This window comes from Bombina bombina, chromosome 1 (genome assembly GCF_027579735.1).
Source record: "Bombina bombina isolate aBomBom1 chromosome 1, aBomBom1.pri, whole genome shotgun sequence".
NCBI lineage: Eukaryota > Metazoa > Chordata > Amphibia > Anura > Bombinatoridae > Bombina > Bombina bombina.
Window position 1 is genome coordinate 489,567,979 of NC_069499.1, and position 17,493 is coordinate 489,585,471.

The window sequence follows — 17,493 nt, forward strand, 5'->3', positions numbered from 1 at the left end:
GCTTCTTTTAGGCCCTCAAACATCAGCAGGACCCTCCATGTGAAACATGAACTTCTCTGCAATTCTAACTGTGCATCTGAGGCAATTAGGCCCCTCCCACTCTACTCAGGAGTGATTTACTAGGCCTTACAGCTCCTAAGTGACTAAAAAACCGCCATGTGGTAATAACCCCAGAAAAAAACCCAAAAGGGCTTTCAAAGTGTCTTGCAAAACGATTTTTCCTTAGCCAAACAATCGATTGCCCTGAATAAGTGTCAACCAGTATATTAGCCCTATTATGTAAGCATTCAATTCCTTACTAAGTCTGTGAACATAGCTTACCCTCCCCTCATGGGGATCTTGTCAGTCTTCTAGCATTATCTCAGTCTTGTCTAGAAATAAATGACTGAACATACCTTATTGCAGATCACCCTGCAAACTGTTTCCCCCAACTGAAGTTTTCTGGTACTCCTCAGTCCTGTGTGGGAACAGCAGTGGATTTTAGTTACAACATGCTAAAATCATTTTCCTCTCAGCAGAAATCTTCATCACTTTTCTGCTAGAGAGTAAATGGTACAAACCGGTACCATTTAAAATAAACTTTTGATTGAAGATAATAAAAACTACAATTCTAACACCACATTCACTTTACACTCCTGAGAGAGACCCTAGTGCTTAGAGCCAGCAAAGAGAATGACTGGGGGGTGGAGCTAGAGGGGGAGCTATATGGACAGCTTTGCTGTGTGCTCTCTTTGCTACTTCCTGTAGGGAATGAGAATATCCCACAAGTAAAGGATGAATCCGTGGACTGGATACACCTTGCAAGAGAAAATATATTGCTCAGTTTACATTCAGCCATGATTTTTTGTTTTATTATCACAATAAGTAACTAGGCTAAAACACATTTTTTTTAAATTTTAGCCATAATAAGAAAGACACCATATATATATATACACGTTTTGTTTAGCCTTTATTTCAGGTAATCCGTAAATAAAAAATCATGAGATTATATATATATATATATATATATATATCACATTTGTCAGGAGAGTAGTGCAATTACAAATAGGAATATTTAGGAAGGTTTTATTCTCATAGTGCAACAATTTAATTTTATCGTTATCTCAGTTTCTAAACACCACTTAAATCTTCTATGGATAAGTCTAATATATCGTTATTAATATAATGAATTCAACAACTGTTGCACTTTTACTGACTGGGTGTCATAGCCGGAGACAGTTACCATAAATAATTCGCAAAATGTGACAAGTGATCTCCAGCTGCACCATTACGCTATTTCATGGATTGTCAGCACAGCCAATGGTATGAATGATATACCACGTGATACCAGCACACGTGGATTGAACATCAGAGAATGACGTATATGCTAGGGGGCGTGCCGCCGCTCAGATTAATGCTTTTAAACTGGTTTCTCAATGCAAACGGTAATTGCCTCTGAGGAAGAAGGGTTAAAGTTGTTATATCCCTTTGAAACGCGTCAGGACTTTTTACTATATGTTTGCACAGAGTGCACACTTCACATCAAAGATACCTCATTCCTGGGATACAAGTATATGGCAATATTAGCTATGAATTACCTCATATGTTATTGAGGGTTTTTAATGTAAGCGTACATCTTTTTACTATAATAAATTGTGTGTAATTTACATACAGAGTTGCACTATTGTTTGCTTTCTCTCCTTTTGCCATAATAAACACAGGAACGAGTGGTGAAGAGTGCTAACACTTTCGGAAGACAGAAAAATTCCAACCCGCAGCTGAGACCCGGAAGGGATTCCCCTTGCACTACGCGGCACTTACCTCATAGGATTGAGGTGAAGGAGTGTAAGTAGGCTCCCAACGGAACCTGTTGCTTAAAGAAAATTGTTTTGACACCTGTTCACTTATTCTCTATTGGGGATTTACGAGGACTATATATACAGACTATTTGTTCATTGTGCTCTTATCTTTTTTATGTTTAAAAGTTGTAAAATGTTTGTATAAGACAAGATTGATTATTATTTAATAATTACCATCACTTTCATGTCGGCATTTCTACTGTTTAGTAGTCTAAATATTGCATGATAGATCTATTTCATATGATTTGTATCACTATTGTATCTGAGTCTTATTTAAATACGTCCTATTGTATATATTTTATATTTAGTGCACCGTAACAGTGTTTACACACGGATTGTTGTAGGATTATGTACAATTGCCATTCCATAAAAATTAGTTCAGAATCATATATGTTTTTTAGTATAGAACAATATATATTTAGTATTTATTAGACATATTTTAATTAAACACATAACCATTGTTTAATTACTTCGCATTTTAATCATTTAGGGATACTATATATGTGGCTCCAATATAGTCATTTTGATATCATAACAGTGAAAACACACCTATATATTTTTTTTTTCATAGGTTTATTACTATTCCAGGTACTACAGTAAATAATCTATTACTTCTTTTTCAGTTTAGAGTGTTGCGCCATAAGAATCTTTTCCCACACCCCTTTCCCCTATATTCATATTGTTTATTAAAAAAAAAATTATATTATATATATATATTTATTTTTTTTATTTTATTTTTTTATTGTGAATCCCCATTCGAATAATCCACAAGCCGCCACTGATAGTATTACTTTGGTACAATGTTCATAAAAGGTTGCCAACCTTTGGAATAGAGTATGTGAGTATCATTTGATCGGCACATTTATTTTTATAAATTATAGGAATTACTTTTTTATTTTATTGCTTTCATTTGAGAAATATACAACAAAGATTCAAAGGGTTGTAAATGCAACTTGCATTTCAAAAACAACTCACACCAAGAATATCCTTTATTTTGGGACATAATGTGTTTAAAGGGCACTATTGCATACTATTTAAACACTGCATTTTATATTTTGTGGGGAAATTGTTTTATTAATGTAGTTTGGTTGTATACTTACCTTGATGTGCCCATGCTAGTTTTCTCCCAGTTTTGATGCATGATGAAATCCCAAAGGGATTTATTACCAGACTGTCCCTTATCCAAGCCTGCATCTTCGGCAGTGAAAATGTATTAGAAGTCTTGGAAAAACCACTTCTATTTTGCAATGGCTGCCAAAGTGCTAAATCCAACAGAAGATGAACAGTCCTGTTCTTATCCACTGTTCCTTCAAAGAGAAAGCCGAGAGATCTAACTGCATCAAGGGATATTAAACTGTTATGGCTGGAATGGGATGATTTGGTGAGCTGGTCAGGTTCCAAAAGTAACTCAAGAAGAAAGGGAAGGTGAGTCTGTATAAAGGTAAGATGGCTATAATCATCCCAGTTCTAAGGAAAAAAAGAAACAGAACACCTTATTTACTTATAAAAAGGAAATTTATGCTTACCTGATAAATTTATTTCTTCTACAATACGACGAGTCCACGGATTTCATCATTACTTGTGGGATATTAACCTCCTGCTGACAGGAAGTGGCAAATAGCACCACAGCAGAGCTGTATATATAGCTCCTCCCTTCCCTCCACCTCCAGTCATTTGACCGAAGTTAGGAAGAGAAAGGAAAAGCCAAAAGGTGCAGGGATGACTGAAGTTTAACTAAAAAATATACCTGTCTTAAAAAAATAACAGGGTGGGCCGTGGACTCATCGTATTTTAGAAGAAATAAATTTATCAGGTTAGCATAAATTTCATTTTCTTCTACAAGATACGACGAGTCCACGGATTTCATCCTTAATTGTGGGATACAATACCAAAGCTACAGGACACGGATGAAAGGGAGGGACGAGACAGGGCCCTAAACGGAAGGCACCACTGCTTGAAGAACATGTCTCCCAAAACCAGCCTCAGAAGAAGCAAAAGTATCAAATTTGTAAAATTTGGAAAAAAGGTGTGAAGAGACGACCAAGTTGCAGCCTTGCAAATCTGTTCAACAGAAGCATCATTTTTAAATGCCCATGAGGAAGCCACAGCCCTGGTGGAATGAGCCGTAATTCTTTTCAGGAGGCTGCTGTCCAGCAGTCTCATACGCTAGACGGATGATACTCTTCAGCCAAAAAGAAAGAGAGAGGTAACCGTAGCTTTCTGACCCCTACGCTTTCCAGAAAAAACAATGAATAATGAAGATGATTGACGGAAATCCTTAGTCGCCTGCAAGTAAAACTTCAAGGCACGGACTACGTCCAAGTTATGCAACATACGCTCCTTCTTAGAAGAAGGGTTAGGACATAATGAAGGAACAAAAATTTCCTGATTAATATTCTTATTAGAAACAACCTTAGGAAGGAAACAAGGTTTGGTACACAAAACCACCTTATGAGAATGGAAGATAAGATAAGGCGAATCACATTGTAAAGCTGAAAGCTCCGAAACTCTACGAGCAGAAGAAATAGCAACCAAAAACAAAACTTTGCAAGATAACAACTTAATATCTATAGAATGCATGGGTTCAAATGGAACCCCTTGAAGAACATTAAGAACTAAATTCAAACTCCAGGGTGGAGCAATTGGTCTGAATACATGCTTAATTCTAGTTAAAGCCTGACAAAAAGACTGAACGTCTGGAACATCTGCCAAACGTTTGTGTAGCAAAATCGACAAAGCAGAAATTTGTCCCTTTAAGGAACTCGCTGATAAACCTATCTCCAATCCTTCTTGGAGAAAAGACAGAATCCTGGGAATCCTAACCTTACTCCATGAGTAGCCCTTGGATTCACACCAAAAAAGATATTTACGCCATATCTTATGATAAATCTTTCTGGTGACAGGCTTACGCGCCTCAATCAAAGTATCGATGACCAACTCAGAGAAACCCCGCTTAGATAAAATCAAGCGTTCAATCTCCAAGCAGTCAGCTGCAGAGAAACTAGATTTGGATGTAGAAAAGGACCTTGAATGAGAAGGTCCTGTTTCACTGGAAGCTTCCACGGAGTCAGAGGACATGTCCACTAGATCTGCATACCAAGTCCTGCGTGGCAACGCAGGCACGATTAGAATTACTGAAGCCCTCTCCTGTTTGATCCGAATAATCAGTCGGGGAAGGAGGGGAAACGGTGGAAACACATAAGCTAGGTTGAACGACCAAGGCACTGCCAAAGCATCTATCAGTTCGGCCTGAGGATCGCTCGACCTGGATCCGTATCTTGGGAGCTTGGCATTCTGTAGAGACGCCATCAGGTCCAACTCCGGTCTGCCCCATCGGAGAATCAGTGAGGCAAACACCACCGGATGGAGTTCCCACTCCCCCCCATGAAAAGCCTGTCGGCTTAGAAAGTCTGCTTCCCAGTTGTCCACTCCTGGGATATAGATTGCTGACAGATAACAAGAATGGGCCTCCGCACATTGAATTATCTTGGATAATTCTTTCATCGCTAAGGTACTCCTCGTTCCTCCCTGATAATTGATGTAAGCCACAGTCGTGATGTTGTCCGACTGGAATCTGATGAATTTGGCCGAAGCCAACTGAGGCAACGCTTGAAGCGCATTGAATACTGCTCTCAACTCCAGAATGTTGATTAGAAGTCCATACACCCTGAGCCTTCAGGGAATTCCAGATTGCACCCCAGCCTAGTAGACTGGCGTCCGTTGTCACTATCACCCACTAGGGTCTGCAGAAACACGTCCCTTGGGACAGATGATCCGGCGACAACCACCAAAAAAGAGAGTCTCTGGTCTCCTGATCCAGATTTATCTGAGGAGATAAATTTGCATAATCTCCATTCCACTGTCCGAGCATGCACAGTTGCAGTGGTCTGAGATGAAATTGAGCAAACGGAACGATGTCCATTGCTGTCACCATCAATCCAATTACCTCAATGCACTGAGCCACTGATGGCCGAGGATTGGACTGAAGGGTTCGGCATGTATTTTGAATCTTTGACTTTCTGACCTCCGTCAGAAAAATCTTCATGGATATAGAATCTATTAGAGTTCCCAAGAAGGGAACCTTTGTCTGAGGAATTAGTGAACTTTTTTCTAGATTCACCTTCCATCCGTGAGTTCTCAGAAAGGACAACACCGTGTCTGTATGGGACCTTGTCAGATGATAAGTCGACGTCTGGATCAGAATATCGTCCAGATAAAGGTGCTACTGCAATGCCCTGCGGCCTGAGAACCGCCAGAAGGGTCCCTAGAACCTTCATGAAGATCCTGGGTGCTGTGGCCAACCCGAAGGGCAGAGCCACGAACTGAAAATGTTTGCCCAAGGCGGCAAACCTCAGGTACTGATAATGATCCTTGTGGATAGGGATATGAAGGTATGCATCCTTTAAGTCCACGGTAGTCATACCCTCCTGGATCATTGGTAAAATTGTACCAATAGTCTCCATTTTGAAAGAAGGGACTCTGAGAAATTTGTTTAGACTCTTGAGATCTAAAATGGGTCTGAATGTTCCCTCTTTTTTGGGAACCACGAAAAGATTTGAGTAAAACCCCTGCCCCAGCATTGGAACGGGACAAATTACTCCCATAGTAGAGAGGTCTTTTACACAACGTAAGAACGCCTCTCTTTATCTGGTCTACAGACAATCGTGAAAGAAGGAACCTTCCCCTTGGGAAGGAATTTTTTAATTCCAGTTGATACCCGTGGGTCACAATTTCCAGTGCCCAGGGGTCCTGAACATCCCTTGCCCAAGCCTGGGCAAAGAGAGAAAGTCTGCCCCCTACTAGATCCAGTCCCGGATCGGGGGCCGCCCCTTCATGCTGTCTTGGTAGAAGCAGCGGGCTTCTTGGGTTGTTTACCCTTGTTCCAAGCCTGGTTGGGTCTCCAGACGGACTTGGCCTGAGCAAAATTCCTTTCCTGTTTTGTGGAAGATGAGGAAGGAACTCCCTTAAAGTTTCGAAAGGAACAAAAATTGCTCTGCCTACCTTTCTGTTTAGGTGTTTTATCCTGAGGTAAGAGATGGCCCTTACCTCCCGTAATGTCTGAAATAATCTCTTTCAAGTCAGGACCAAACAGAGTCTTCCCCTTGAAAGGAATAGACAAAAGCTTGGTTTTAGATGACACATCCGCAGACCAAGACTTTAACCAAAAGGCTCTGCGTGCTAGAATGGCAAAACCTGCATTCTTAGCTGCTAACTTAGCGATCTGAAAACTAAACTAACACCTCACTTTACCTCTTCCTATCACTAACACAGGCAAAGAGAATGACTGGAGGTGGAGGGAAGGGAGGAGCTATATATACAGCTCTGCTGTGGTGCTCTTTGCCACTTCCTGTCAGCAGGAGGTTAATATCCCACAAGTAAGGATGAAATCTGTGGACTCGTCGTATCTTGAAGAAAACTGATATGTTTTTATTGTTTTATAGAAATAATACTCAATTCAGAAGAGAGTTAAAATGAAGATCAAAATTACAAATGAATTTTTGTGAACATGTATAATAAAGCAAACGTGTCAGCAGTAAGATTCTAACAGTAGCATCCTGGCTAAAATGATATGTCAAACCCTGTGTTAAAGGGATATGAAACCCATTTTTTTTTTTTTTTTTTAATTAGCCAGACATCTACCATCAAAATTTGCTTAAATAGACAGTCTACACACCTTAGTCATCTTAAAGTCATACCTTAGATTAAGCTGCAATTAGCCTCCTGCACCCCTTTCTATATCATGCAGCAGTAACAGTAAAAAAGTTATTTTAAAATAGTTTCTGGCCACTTTGAAATGGTTGCCAATCTCCGCTCACTGATAACAGGATCTGGGCTGCATCTAGGCACTCTGCTGAATAGTAATGACAGTCTGTTGAATCCAACTAGTGAGCCTTTTGTGATTGGATGCCATATGCAGCGCAGATCATGATGCCATCAGTGGGCGGAGCTTAGCAGTCATTTCAAACTGTCCAGAAACACTATTCATTTTAAAATAACTTTTTTACTGTTCCTGCTGCATGATATAGAAAGGTGCAGGAGGCTATTTGCAGCTTAATCTAAGGTAAGACTTTAAAGAATCAGTAATGAACACATTTGGTGAACCAACGACAAGAGCCACCAACTATGCTTTTAACAAAGGATACTAACAGAATGAAGCAAATTAAAATTATAGAAGTGAATTATAACGTTGTTTAAAATTACATGCTCTATATGAATCATGAAAGAAAAATTTGTGGTTTCATGCAACTAAGATTTAATTACTAGGCAGATTACCAGTATCATGTATGTGCTGCATTATAGTTAACACTTTGCAGATTTTGTATGAGATCTTTACTTAAGACTAGGGAAGCATTCTGATCAAATCAAATGATAGTGGAGTGGGTGAAATATGTCATGGTTCTTTTTTATTTTTCTCTCTCAATAAAGCAATAAAAGAATTAAAGTAACAAGAACAAACACAATTCTCCTGGTCTGAAAGTAAAGAAATTATATACAGGAGCTGGTGGTGACCATATTTAGCCATAGTGCCCGTCTATACAGTAAGGAGGTTGTGAGAGACAAACAGGAAAATAAACAAAGTTGTCAATGAAGGTACGATTGTTAAAAAGTTAAAAAAGTGATAGAGTGTAACCAATACAATAAATAAAACAAAGGTGATAAAAAATAAATTATCTGTCACCAAAGTAGGTACGATTGTTGTTGATTCATTCTGAGTGATGAGTTTGTATACAAAGGAGACATTTTAACACTCCCCCAACCTCTATAAATAAGACCTATGACAACTTAAAAACATTAAAGTATAATGCACCAGAAAACTTGGATCAGCCCTTATCTATATGTTAAAGTTTCTGGATTCCCAATTATGGTTAATTCTGTTTTGAGAGGAAATTACAAAAAACAAAAAAAAAACAACAAAAAAATGTAATTCATAATAAAGTGAAAGTCAATCCTAGGGTTTTACAAATGCTAGGATTGACTATTAAAACAAATAAAAGGGGACTTTCATTCATGAAGAATAATATACTTCATGTAGAAAGCTCCTTTATTTAATTCAATCGATCTCCGTTCTTAGCTGCTAGAGCAGCCCACGGCTAAAAAAAAATTTTGCTAAGAGGTGACATTTTCACCTCTTAGCCAATAGCCGTGCGGGTAAATCCGACTTGGCGCCCATGGGAGCCAGATTTATCGCATGGCTATTGGCTAAGAGGTGAAAACGTCACCTCTTAGCGAAAAAATTTTTTAGCTGTGAACTGCTGTACCAGGTAAAAACGGTGATCGATTGAAACAAATAAAGGAGCTTTCTACAAGAAGTACTGTATAAGATACTTCATGAATGAAAGTCCCCTTTGTTTGTACAACGTTAGGATTGACTTTCACTTTAATAATAATAAAAACAAAATAAAAAATAGATTGCAGTTTAAAAGTACTTTTTTATACTCTAAATATGAGAATATTGATTTAAAATTAACAACTTTTATAGTAATCAAGAAACTGTATTCTAGGAAACTAATGTACAAGAATATTTGTTGTGAAAATAATTTAGTTTGTTTTATGAGAAAACATCAATTTAGGAGAAAGAGATAGAAAGAGATAGAAAGAGATAGAAAGAGATAGAAAGAGATAGAAAGAGATAGAAAGAGATAGAAAGAGATAGAAAGAGATAGAAAGAGATAGAAAGAGATAGAAAGAGATAGAAAGAGATAGAAAGAGATAGAAAGAGATAGAAAGAGATAGAAAGAGATAGAAAGAGATAGAAAGAGATAGAAAGAGATAGAAAGAGATAGAAAGAGATAGAAAGAGATAGAAAGAGATAGAAAGAGATAGAAAGAGATAGAAAGAGATAGAAAGAGATAGAAAGAGATAGAAAGAGATAGAAAGAGATAGAAAGAGATAGAAAGATATAGAAAGAGATAGAAAGAGATAGAAAGAGATAGAAAGAGATAGAAAGAGATAGAAAGAGATAGAAAGAGATAGAAAGAGATAGAAAGAGATAGAAAGAGATAGAAAGAGATAGAAAGAGATAGAAAGAGATAGAAAGAGATAGAAAGAGATAGAAAGAGATAGAAAGAGATAGAAAGAGATAGAAAGAGATAGAAAGATAGAGATGAGAGAGAAAGATAGATAGAGATGAGAGAGAAAGATAGATAGAGATGAGAGAGAAAGATAGATAGAGATGAGAGAGAAAGATAGATAGAGATGAGAGAGAAAAATAGATAGAGATGAATAGAGAGATGAGAGAGAAAGATAGAGAGATGAGAGAGATGAGAGAGAAAGATAGAGAGATGAGAGAGAAAGATAGAGATGAGAGAGAAAGATAGAGAGAAAGATAGAGAGAGAGATGAGAGAGAAAGATAGAGAGAGAGATGAGAGAGAAAAAGATAGAGAGATGAGATAGAGAGATGAGAGAGAGAAAGAAAGATAGAGAGAGATATTAAAATCCCCTCAGTTTCATAAAAAGTAAGAGCCAGAGTTATCGTATAGAATGTTAGAAAATCTAAGCAAGTATCAGAGTTAATAAACTTGAAATAGCTGTCCGGAAGTGTTTTTACTGCACCCATCCCATAAAGGGGGTTGTTGTGGTTAAACACAATACTTGGAAGCAAAAAGTGTAAGATATTGTATATCTAATTTTCATATCTTACCCAGAGTTCCATGGTGCATTGGTAGCAAGGTATGAGAGTACATCTGGGGCTAAGCAATTGGGGATACTTGCCGAGATTTTCTAATTTTATATACAATAATTCTATGCCATATATAAATATGTCTAGGGAGATTACATAAGGCATGTGCACCCTTGGGTGGTTTCCAGTTTGATTGATTGAGAGCATGGGTTGTTTGGCTGTATTAAGGACCCAGGATGGGAGAGATCTTGACCCATTTGGCCATATGCGGCAACTAACTCTTCCATTTTTGCCTTTAATCTCAGCTGTGTACTTGCAAGTGAGTGCCAAGTATCCTCGCTTGCTTTGCCCCAGGAGATGTATGTATGTATGTATGTATATATAATGGTTATCAATGCACCTGAGGATTCTGTGTAAGATATGCAAATTAGATGTGCAATATCTCAGGCTTTTGGCTTCCGATACTGTGTACACAGTAGAGCAGAAACAAAACCACTTAAATGTAGATAGGTAGGATATACACACAGTTTAAACTTTAAATGGATTACTGCAAAAAAAAAAAAAAAAAAAAAAGAAGTTAATATTTAGTCCACATATACAGCACAATACACTAATAGCACCTTATTGAGAAAAGTTGATTGTCCAGCAAAATCAGGAGTAGGTGATCTCGCTCTTGGACTTGGCCACTCATCCCCAATCAAAGAAGTTCGCAAAGAAACTTTATTAATCTGCTGAATGTAGAGAAAAAGCAGGAACTGTAGAGTATCCACTGAAAGCTGTTAAAATTAAAAAAAAAAAATTTTTTATTAATAGTACAAAAGCAAAGTTTCAAATTAGAAAACTGCAGATTATAGTATGCACAGCCTGTAAAAGTTTCCAATTTGTCTATTCTACAATTAACTTTTTTTTTGCACAAACATTTTGCAACATAAATATTGGTTTTTGCTTCATGAAATTATGAACTAGGGAGCCATGAGTTAAATGAACAGTCTAGTCAAAATTAAAGGGACAGTCTAGTCAAAATGAAACTTTCATGATTCAGATAGGGCATGTCATTTTAAACAACTTTTTTGCTTTTTTCCCTTGGTGGTATTTTTTAAAAGCTAAACCTAGCTAGGCTCAAACTGATTTCTAAACCGTTGAAACCCGCGTCTTAGCTCAGAGCATTTTGACCGTTTTTCACAGTTATACAGTACTAGTTCATGAGCGTCATATAGATAACACTGTAATAACTCCTGTGGAGTTATTTAAGAGTCTGCACTGATAGGCTAAACTGCATGTCTTTTAAAAGCACTGAGATACAGTCTGCAGAGGCTTAGATACAAGGTAATCACAGATGTAGAACATATATTAATATAACTGTGCTGGTTATGCAAAACTGGGGAATGGGTAATAAAAGGGATTATCTATCTTTTTAAACAATAAAAATTCTGGCGTAGACTGTCCCTTTAAAATTTTCATGATTCAGATAGGGCATGCAATTTTAAACAACTTTCCAATTTACTTTAAAGGGACAATGAACCCAAGTTTTTTTCTTTCATGATTCAGATAGAGCATGCAAATTTAAGCAACTTTCTAATTTACTATTATCAATTTTTCTTCGTTCTCTTGCTTTCTTTATTTGAAAAAGGCATCAATTTTTCTTCGTTCTCTTGCTTTCTTTATTTGAAAAAGGCATCTAAGCTATTTTTTTGTTTCAGGACCATGGAAAGCACTTGTTTATTGGTGGGTGAATGTATCCACCAATCAGCAAGAACAACACAGCGTGTTCACCAAAAATGGGCCGGCATCTAAACTTACATTCTTGCATTTCAAATACAGATACCAAGAGAATAAAGACAATTTGATAATAGGAGTCAATTAGAAAGTTGCATGCCCTATCTGAATCACAAAAGAAAAAATTTTGGGTTCAGTGTCCCTTTAAAGTGAAGGTCAATTTTGATGAATTAGTGCCCTGTTTTTAATAATCCTATTAAAAACAAGGGCACTTTAATTCATCTAAACTGACATTTCAAGCGTTTTCTTTAAAAAAAAAAAAAAAAAAAAAAAAAAAAAAAACTTACCTTTTAATCCTAAAAGCCCGTGCAGCGCTCCCTACGCCCGTCACAAGCCCTATTCGCAGGTCCAAAATGACGAATCCGGCATCATCCAATCAAAGCGTTCCCTCAGGCCATCATCCCCCGGGGGGGTGGGAACGCCGTGATTGGAGGAAGCCAGTTTCGTCATTTCTGACATAAGCAGAGGCTTCCGACAGCCAGGGGAAATCGATGGAGCAGCTTTCAGGATTAAAAGGTAAGTTTTTTTTAAGAAAACGCTTAAAATGTCAATTTTGATGAATTAAAGTGCCCTTGTTTTTAACCCCTTTGTATATATTATTTTTTTTTTTAATTTTATTTTAAAGAAGACAGCCTAAGGTATTAAACATGGGGTATTTTGACTCTTTACATGCAACCATTTTACCACCAATTTATGCCAAAGTTTGAGAAAGAAAAAAAGAAAAAGAAAAAAGTAGTGATTTTTTGACAAAATAGCAATTTAAGAATATATTTACTGAGAACATTAAGGGTTACTGCCGAATAACACCCCAATATGTCTTAAGTAGCATCTACTGGGTACAGTGATACCACCCATGTATAGGTGTGTCGGGTTCTCTGGGGGATAAAACAGAATTTATGTTTACCTGATAAATTACTTTCTCCAACGGTGTGTCCGGTCCACGGCGTCATCCTTACTTGTGGGATATTCTCTTCCCCAACAGGAAATGGCAAAGAGCCCAGCAAAGCTGGTCACATGATCCCTCCTAGGCTCCGCCTACCCCAGTCATTCGACCGACGTTAAGGAGGAATATTTGCATAGGAGAAACCATATGTTACCGTGGTGACTGTAGTTAAAGAAAATAAATTATCAGACCTGATTAAAAAAACCAGGGCGGGCCGTGGACCGGACACACCGTTGGAGAAAGTAATTTATCAGGTAAACATAAATTCTGTTTTCTCCAACATAGGTGTGTCCGGTCCACGGCGTCATCCTTACTTGTGGGAACCAATACCAAAGCTTTAGGACACGGATGAAGGGAGGGAGCAAATCAGGTCACCTAAATGGAAGGCACCACGGCTTGCAAAACCTTTCTCCCAAAAATAGCCTCAGAAGAAGCAAAAGTATCAAATTTGTAAAATTTAGAAAAAGTGTGCAGTGAAGACCAAGTCGCTGCCTTACATATCTGATCAACAGAAGCCTCGTTCTTGAAGGCCCATGTGGAAGCCACAGCCCTAGTGGAGTGAGCTGTGATTCTTTCAGGAGGCTGCCGTCCGGCAGTCTCATAAGCCAATCGGATAATGCTTTTAATCCAGAAGGAGAGAGAGGTAGAAGTTGCTTTTTGACCTCTCCGTTTACCAGAATAAACAACAAACAAAGACAAAGTTTGTCTGAAATCCTTAGTAGCTGCTAAGTAAAATTTAAGAGCACGAACTACATCCAAGTTGTGCAACAAACGTTCCTTCTTTGAAACTGGATTAGGACACAAAGAAGGCACAACTATCTCCTGGTTAATGTTTTTGTTAGAAACAACTCTTGGAAGAAAACCAGGTTTAGTACGCAAAACCACCTTATCTGCATGGAACACCAGATAAGGAGAAGAACACTGCAGAGCAGATAATTCTGAAACTCTTCTAGCAGAAGAAATTGCAACCAAAAACAAAACTTTCCAAGATAATAACTTAATATCAACGGAATGTAAGGGTTCAAACGGAACCCCCTGAAGAACTGAAAGAACTAGGTTGAGACTCCAAGGAGGAGTCAAAATTTTGTAAACAGGCTTGATTCTAACCAGAGCCTGAACAAAGGCTAGAACATCTGGCACAGCTGCCAGCTTTTTGTGAAGTAACACAGACAAGGCAGAAATCTGTCCCATCAAGGAACTTGCAGATAATCCTTTTTCCAATCCTTCTCGAAGAAAGGATAGACTCTTAGGAATCTTAACCTTGTCCCAAGGGAATCCTGCAGATTCACACCAACAGATATACCAAATTATGTGGTAATTTTTCTGGTTACAGGCTTTCAGGCCTGAACAAGAGTATTAATAACAGAATCTGAGAACCCTCGCTTTGATAAGATCAAGCGTTCAATCTCCAAGCAGTCAGCTGGAGTGGGTCGAACGGACCTAGAACAAGAAGGTCTCGTCTCAAAGGTAGCTTCCATGGTGGAGCCGATGACATATTCACCAGATCTGCATACCAAGTCCTGCGTGGCCACGCAGGAGCTATCAAAATCACCGACGCCCTCTCCTGATTGATCCTGGCTACCAGCCTGGGGATGAGAGGAAACGGCGGGAACACATAAGCTAGTTTGAAGGTCCAAGGTGCTACTAGTGCATCCACTAGAGCCGCCTTGGGATCCCTGGATCTGTACCCGTAGTAAGGAACTCTGAAGTTCTGACGAGAGGCCATCAGATCCATGTCTGGAATGCCCCACGGTTGAGTGACTTGGGCAAAGATTTCCGGATGGAGTTCCCACTCCCCCGGATGCAATGTCTGACGACTCAGAAAATCCGCTTCCCAATTTTCCACTCCTGGGATGTGGATAGCAGACAGGTGGCAGGAGTGAGACTCCGCCCATAGAATGATTTTGGTCACTTCTTCCATCGCTAGGGAACTCCTTGTTCCCCCCTGATGGTTGATGTATGAACTTGGCCCTCGCTAGCTGAGGCCAAGCTTTGAGAGCATTGAATATCGCTCTCAGTTCCAGAATATTTATCGGTAGAAGAGATTCTACCCGAGACCAAAGACCCTGAGCTTTCAGGGATCCCCAGACCGCGCCCCAGCCCATCAGACTGGCGTCGGTCGTGACAATGACCCACTCTGGTCTGCGGAAGGTCATCCCTTGTGACAGGTTGTCCAGGGACAGCCACCAACGGAATGAGTCTCTGGTCCTCTGATTTACTTGTATCTTCGGAGACAAGTCTGAATAGTCCCCATTCCACTGACTGAGCATGAACAGTTGTAATGGTCTTAGATGAATGCGCACAAAAGGAACTATGTCCATTGCCGCAACCATCAAACCTATCACTTCCATGCACTGCGCTATGGAAGGAAGAGGAACGGAATGAAGTATCCGACAAGAGTCTAGAAGTTTTGTTTTTCTGGCTTCTGTCAGAAAAATCCTCATTTCTAAGGAGTCTATTATAGTTCCCAAGAAGGGAACCCTCGTTGACGGAGATAGAGAACTCTTTTCCACGTTCACTTTCCATCCGTGAGATCTGAGAAAGGCCAGGACAATGTCCGTGTGAGCCTTTACTTGAGGAAGGGACGACGCTCGAATCAGAATGTCGTCCAAGTAAGGTACTACAGCAATGCCCCTTGGTCTTAGCACCGCCAGAAGGGACCCTAGTACCTATGAGAAAATCCTAGGAGCAGTGGCTAATCCGAAAGAAAACGCCACGAACTGGAAATGCTTGTCCAGGAATGCAAACCTTAGGAACCGATGATGTTCCTTGTGGATAGGAATATGTAGATACGCATCCTTGAAATCCACCTTGGTCATGAATTGACCTTCCTGGATGGAAGGAAGAAGTGTTCGAATGGTTTCCATCTTGAACGATGGAACCTTGAGAAACTTGTTCAAGATCTTGAGATCTAAGATTGGTCTGAACGTTCCCTCTTTTTTGGGAACTATGAACAGATTGGAGTAGAACCCCATCCCTTGTTCTCCTAATGGAACAGGATGAATCACTCCCATTTTTAGCAGGTCTTCTACCCAATGTAAGAATGCCTGTCTTCTTATGTGGTCTGAAGACAACTGAGACCTGTGGAACCTCCCCCTTGGAGGAAGCCCCTTGAACTCCAGAGAATAACCTTGGGAGACTATTTCTAGCGCCCAAGGATCCAGAACATCTCTTGCCCAAGCCTGAGCGAAGAGAGAGAGTCTGCCCCCCACCAGATCCGGTCCCGGATCGGGGGCCCGCATTTCATGCTGTCTTGGTAGCAGTGGCAGGTTTCCTGGCCTGCTTTCCTTTGTTCCAGCCTTGCATAGGTCTCCAGGCTGGATTGGCTTGAGAAGTATTACCTTCCTGCTTAGAGGACGTAGCCCTTGGGGCTGATCCGTTTCTGCGAAAGGGACGAAACTTAGGTTTATTTTTGGTCTTGAAAAGACCTATCCTGAGGAAGGGCGTGGCCCTTGCCCCCAGTGATATCAGAGATAATCTCTTTCAAGTCAGGGCCAAAGAGTGTTTTTCCCCTTGAAAGGAATGTCAAGCAATTTGTTCTTGGAAGACGCATCCGCTGCCCAAGATTTTAACCAAAGCGCTCTGCGCCACAATAGCAAACCCAGAATTTTTTCGCCGCTAACCTAGCCAATTGCAAGGTGGCGTCTAGGGTGAAAGAATTAGCCAATTTAAGAGCACGAATTCTGTCCATAATCTCCTCATAAGAAGAAGAATTACTAATAATCGCCTTTCCTAGCTCATCAAACTAGAAACACGCGGCTGCAGTGACAGGGACAATGCATGCAATTGGTTGTAGAAGGGAACCTTGCTGAACAAACATCTTTTTTAGCAGACCTTCTAATTTTTTATCCATAGGATCTTGGAAAGCACAACTATCTTCTATGGGTATAGTGGCGCGCTTGTGTAGAGTAGAAACCGCCCCCTCGACCTTGGGGACTGTCTGCCATCAGTCCTTTCTGGGGTCGACTATAGGAAAACAATTTTATAAATATGGGGGGAGGTACTAAAGGTATACCGGGCCTGTCCCATTCTTTACTAACAATGTACGCCACCCGCTAGGATATAGGAAAAGCTTCGGGGGGCCCCGGGGCCTCTAAGAACTTTTCCATTTTACATAGTGGTTCTGGAATGACCAGATAATCACAATCATCCAAATTGGATAACACCTCCTTAAGCAGAGCGCGGAGATGTTCCAACTTAAATTTAAAAGTAATCACATCAGGTTCAGCTTGTTGAGAAATGTTTCCTGAATCTGAAATTTCTCCCTCAGACAAAACCTCCCTGGTCCCCTCAGACTGGTGTAGGGGCCCTTCAG

The 17,493-nt window shown here is 39.7% G+C and overlaps 1 protein-coding gene across 1 annotated transcript in view; it reads right to left on the reverse strand.

Annotated features, from left to right (window-relative positions):
• TBCCD1 (TBCC domain containing 1) overlaps nt 1-17,493 on the reverse strand; it is a 210,625-nt gene that overhangs the window by 179,152 nt on the left and 13,980 nt on the right. The window contains exons 2-3 of the mRNA XM_053698547.1: nt 11,080-11,235; nt 2,939-3,305 (exon numbers count right to left, since the gene is read on the reverse strand). Of these exons, the coding sequence (XP_053554522.1) occupies nt 2,939-3,305; nt 11,080-11,235 (523 nt within the window). The remainder of the gene's footprint in view (nt 1-2,938; nt 3,306-11,079; nt 11,236-17,493) is intronic.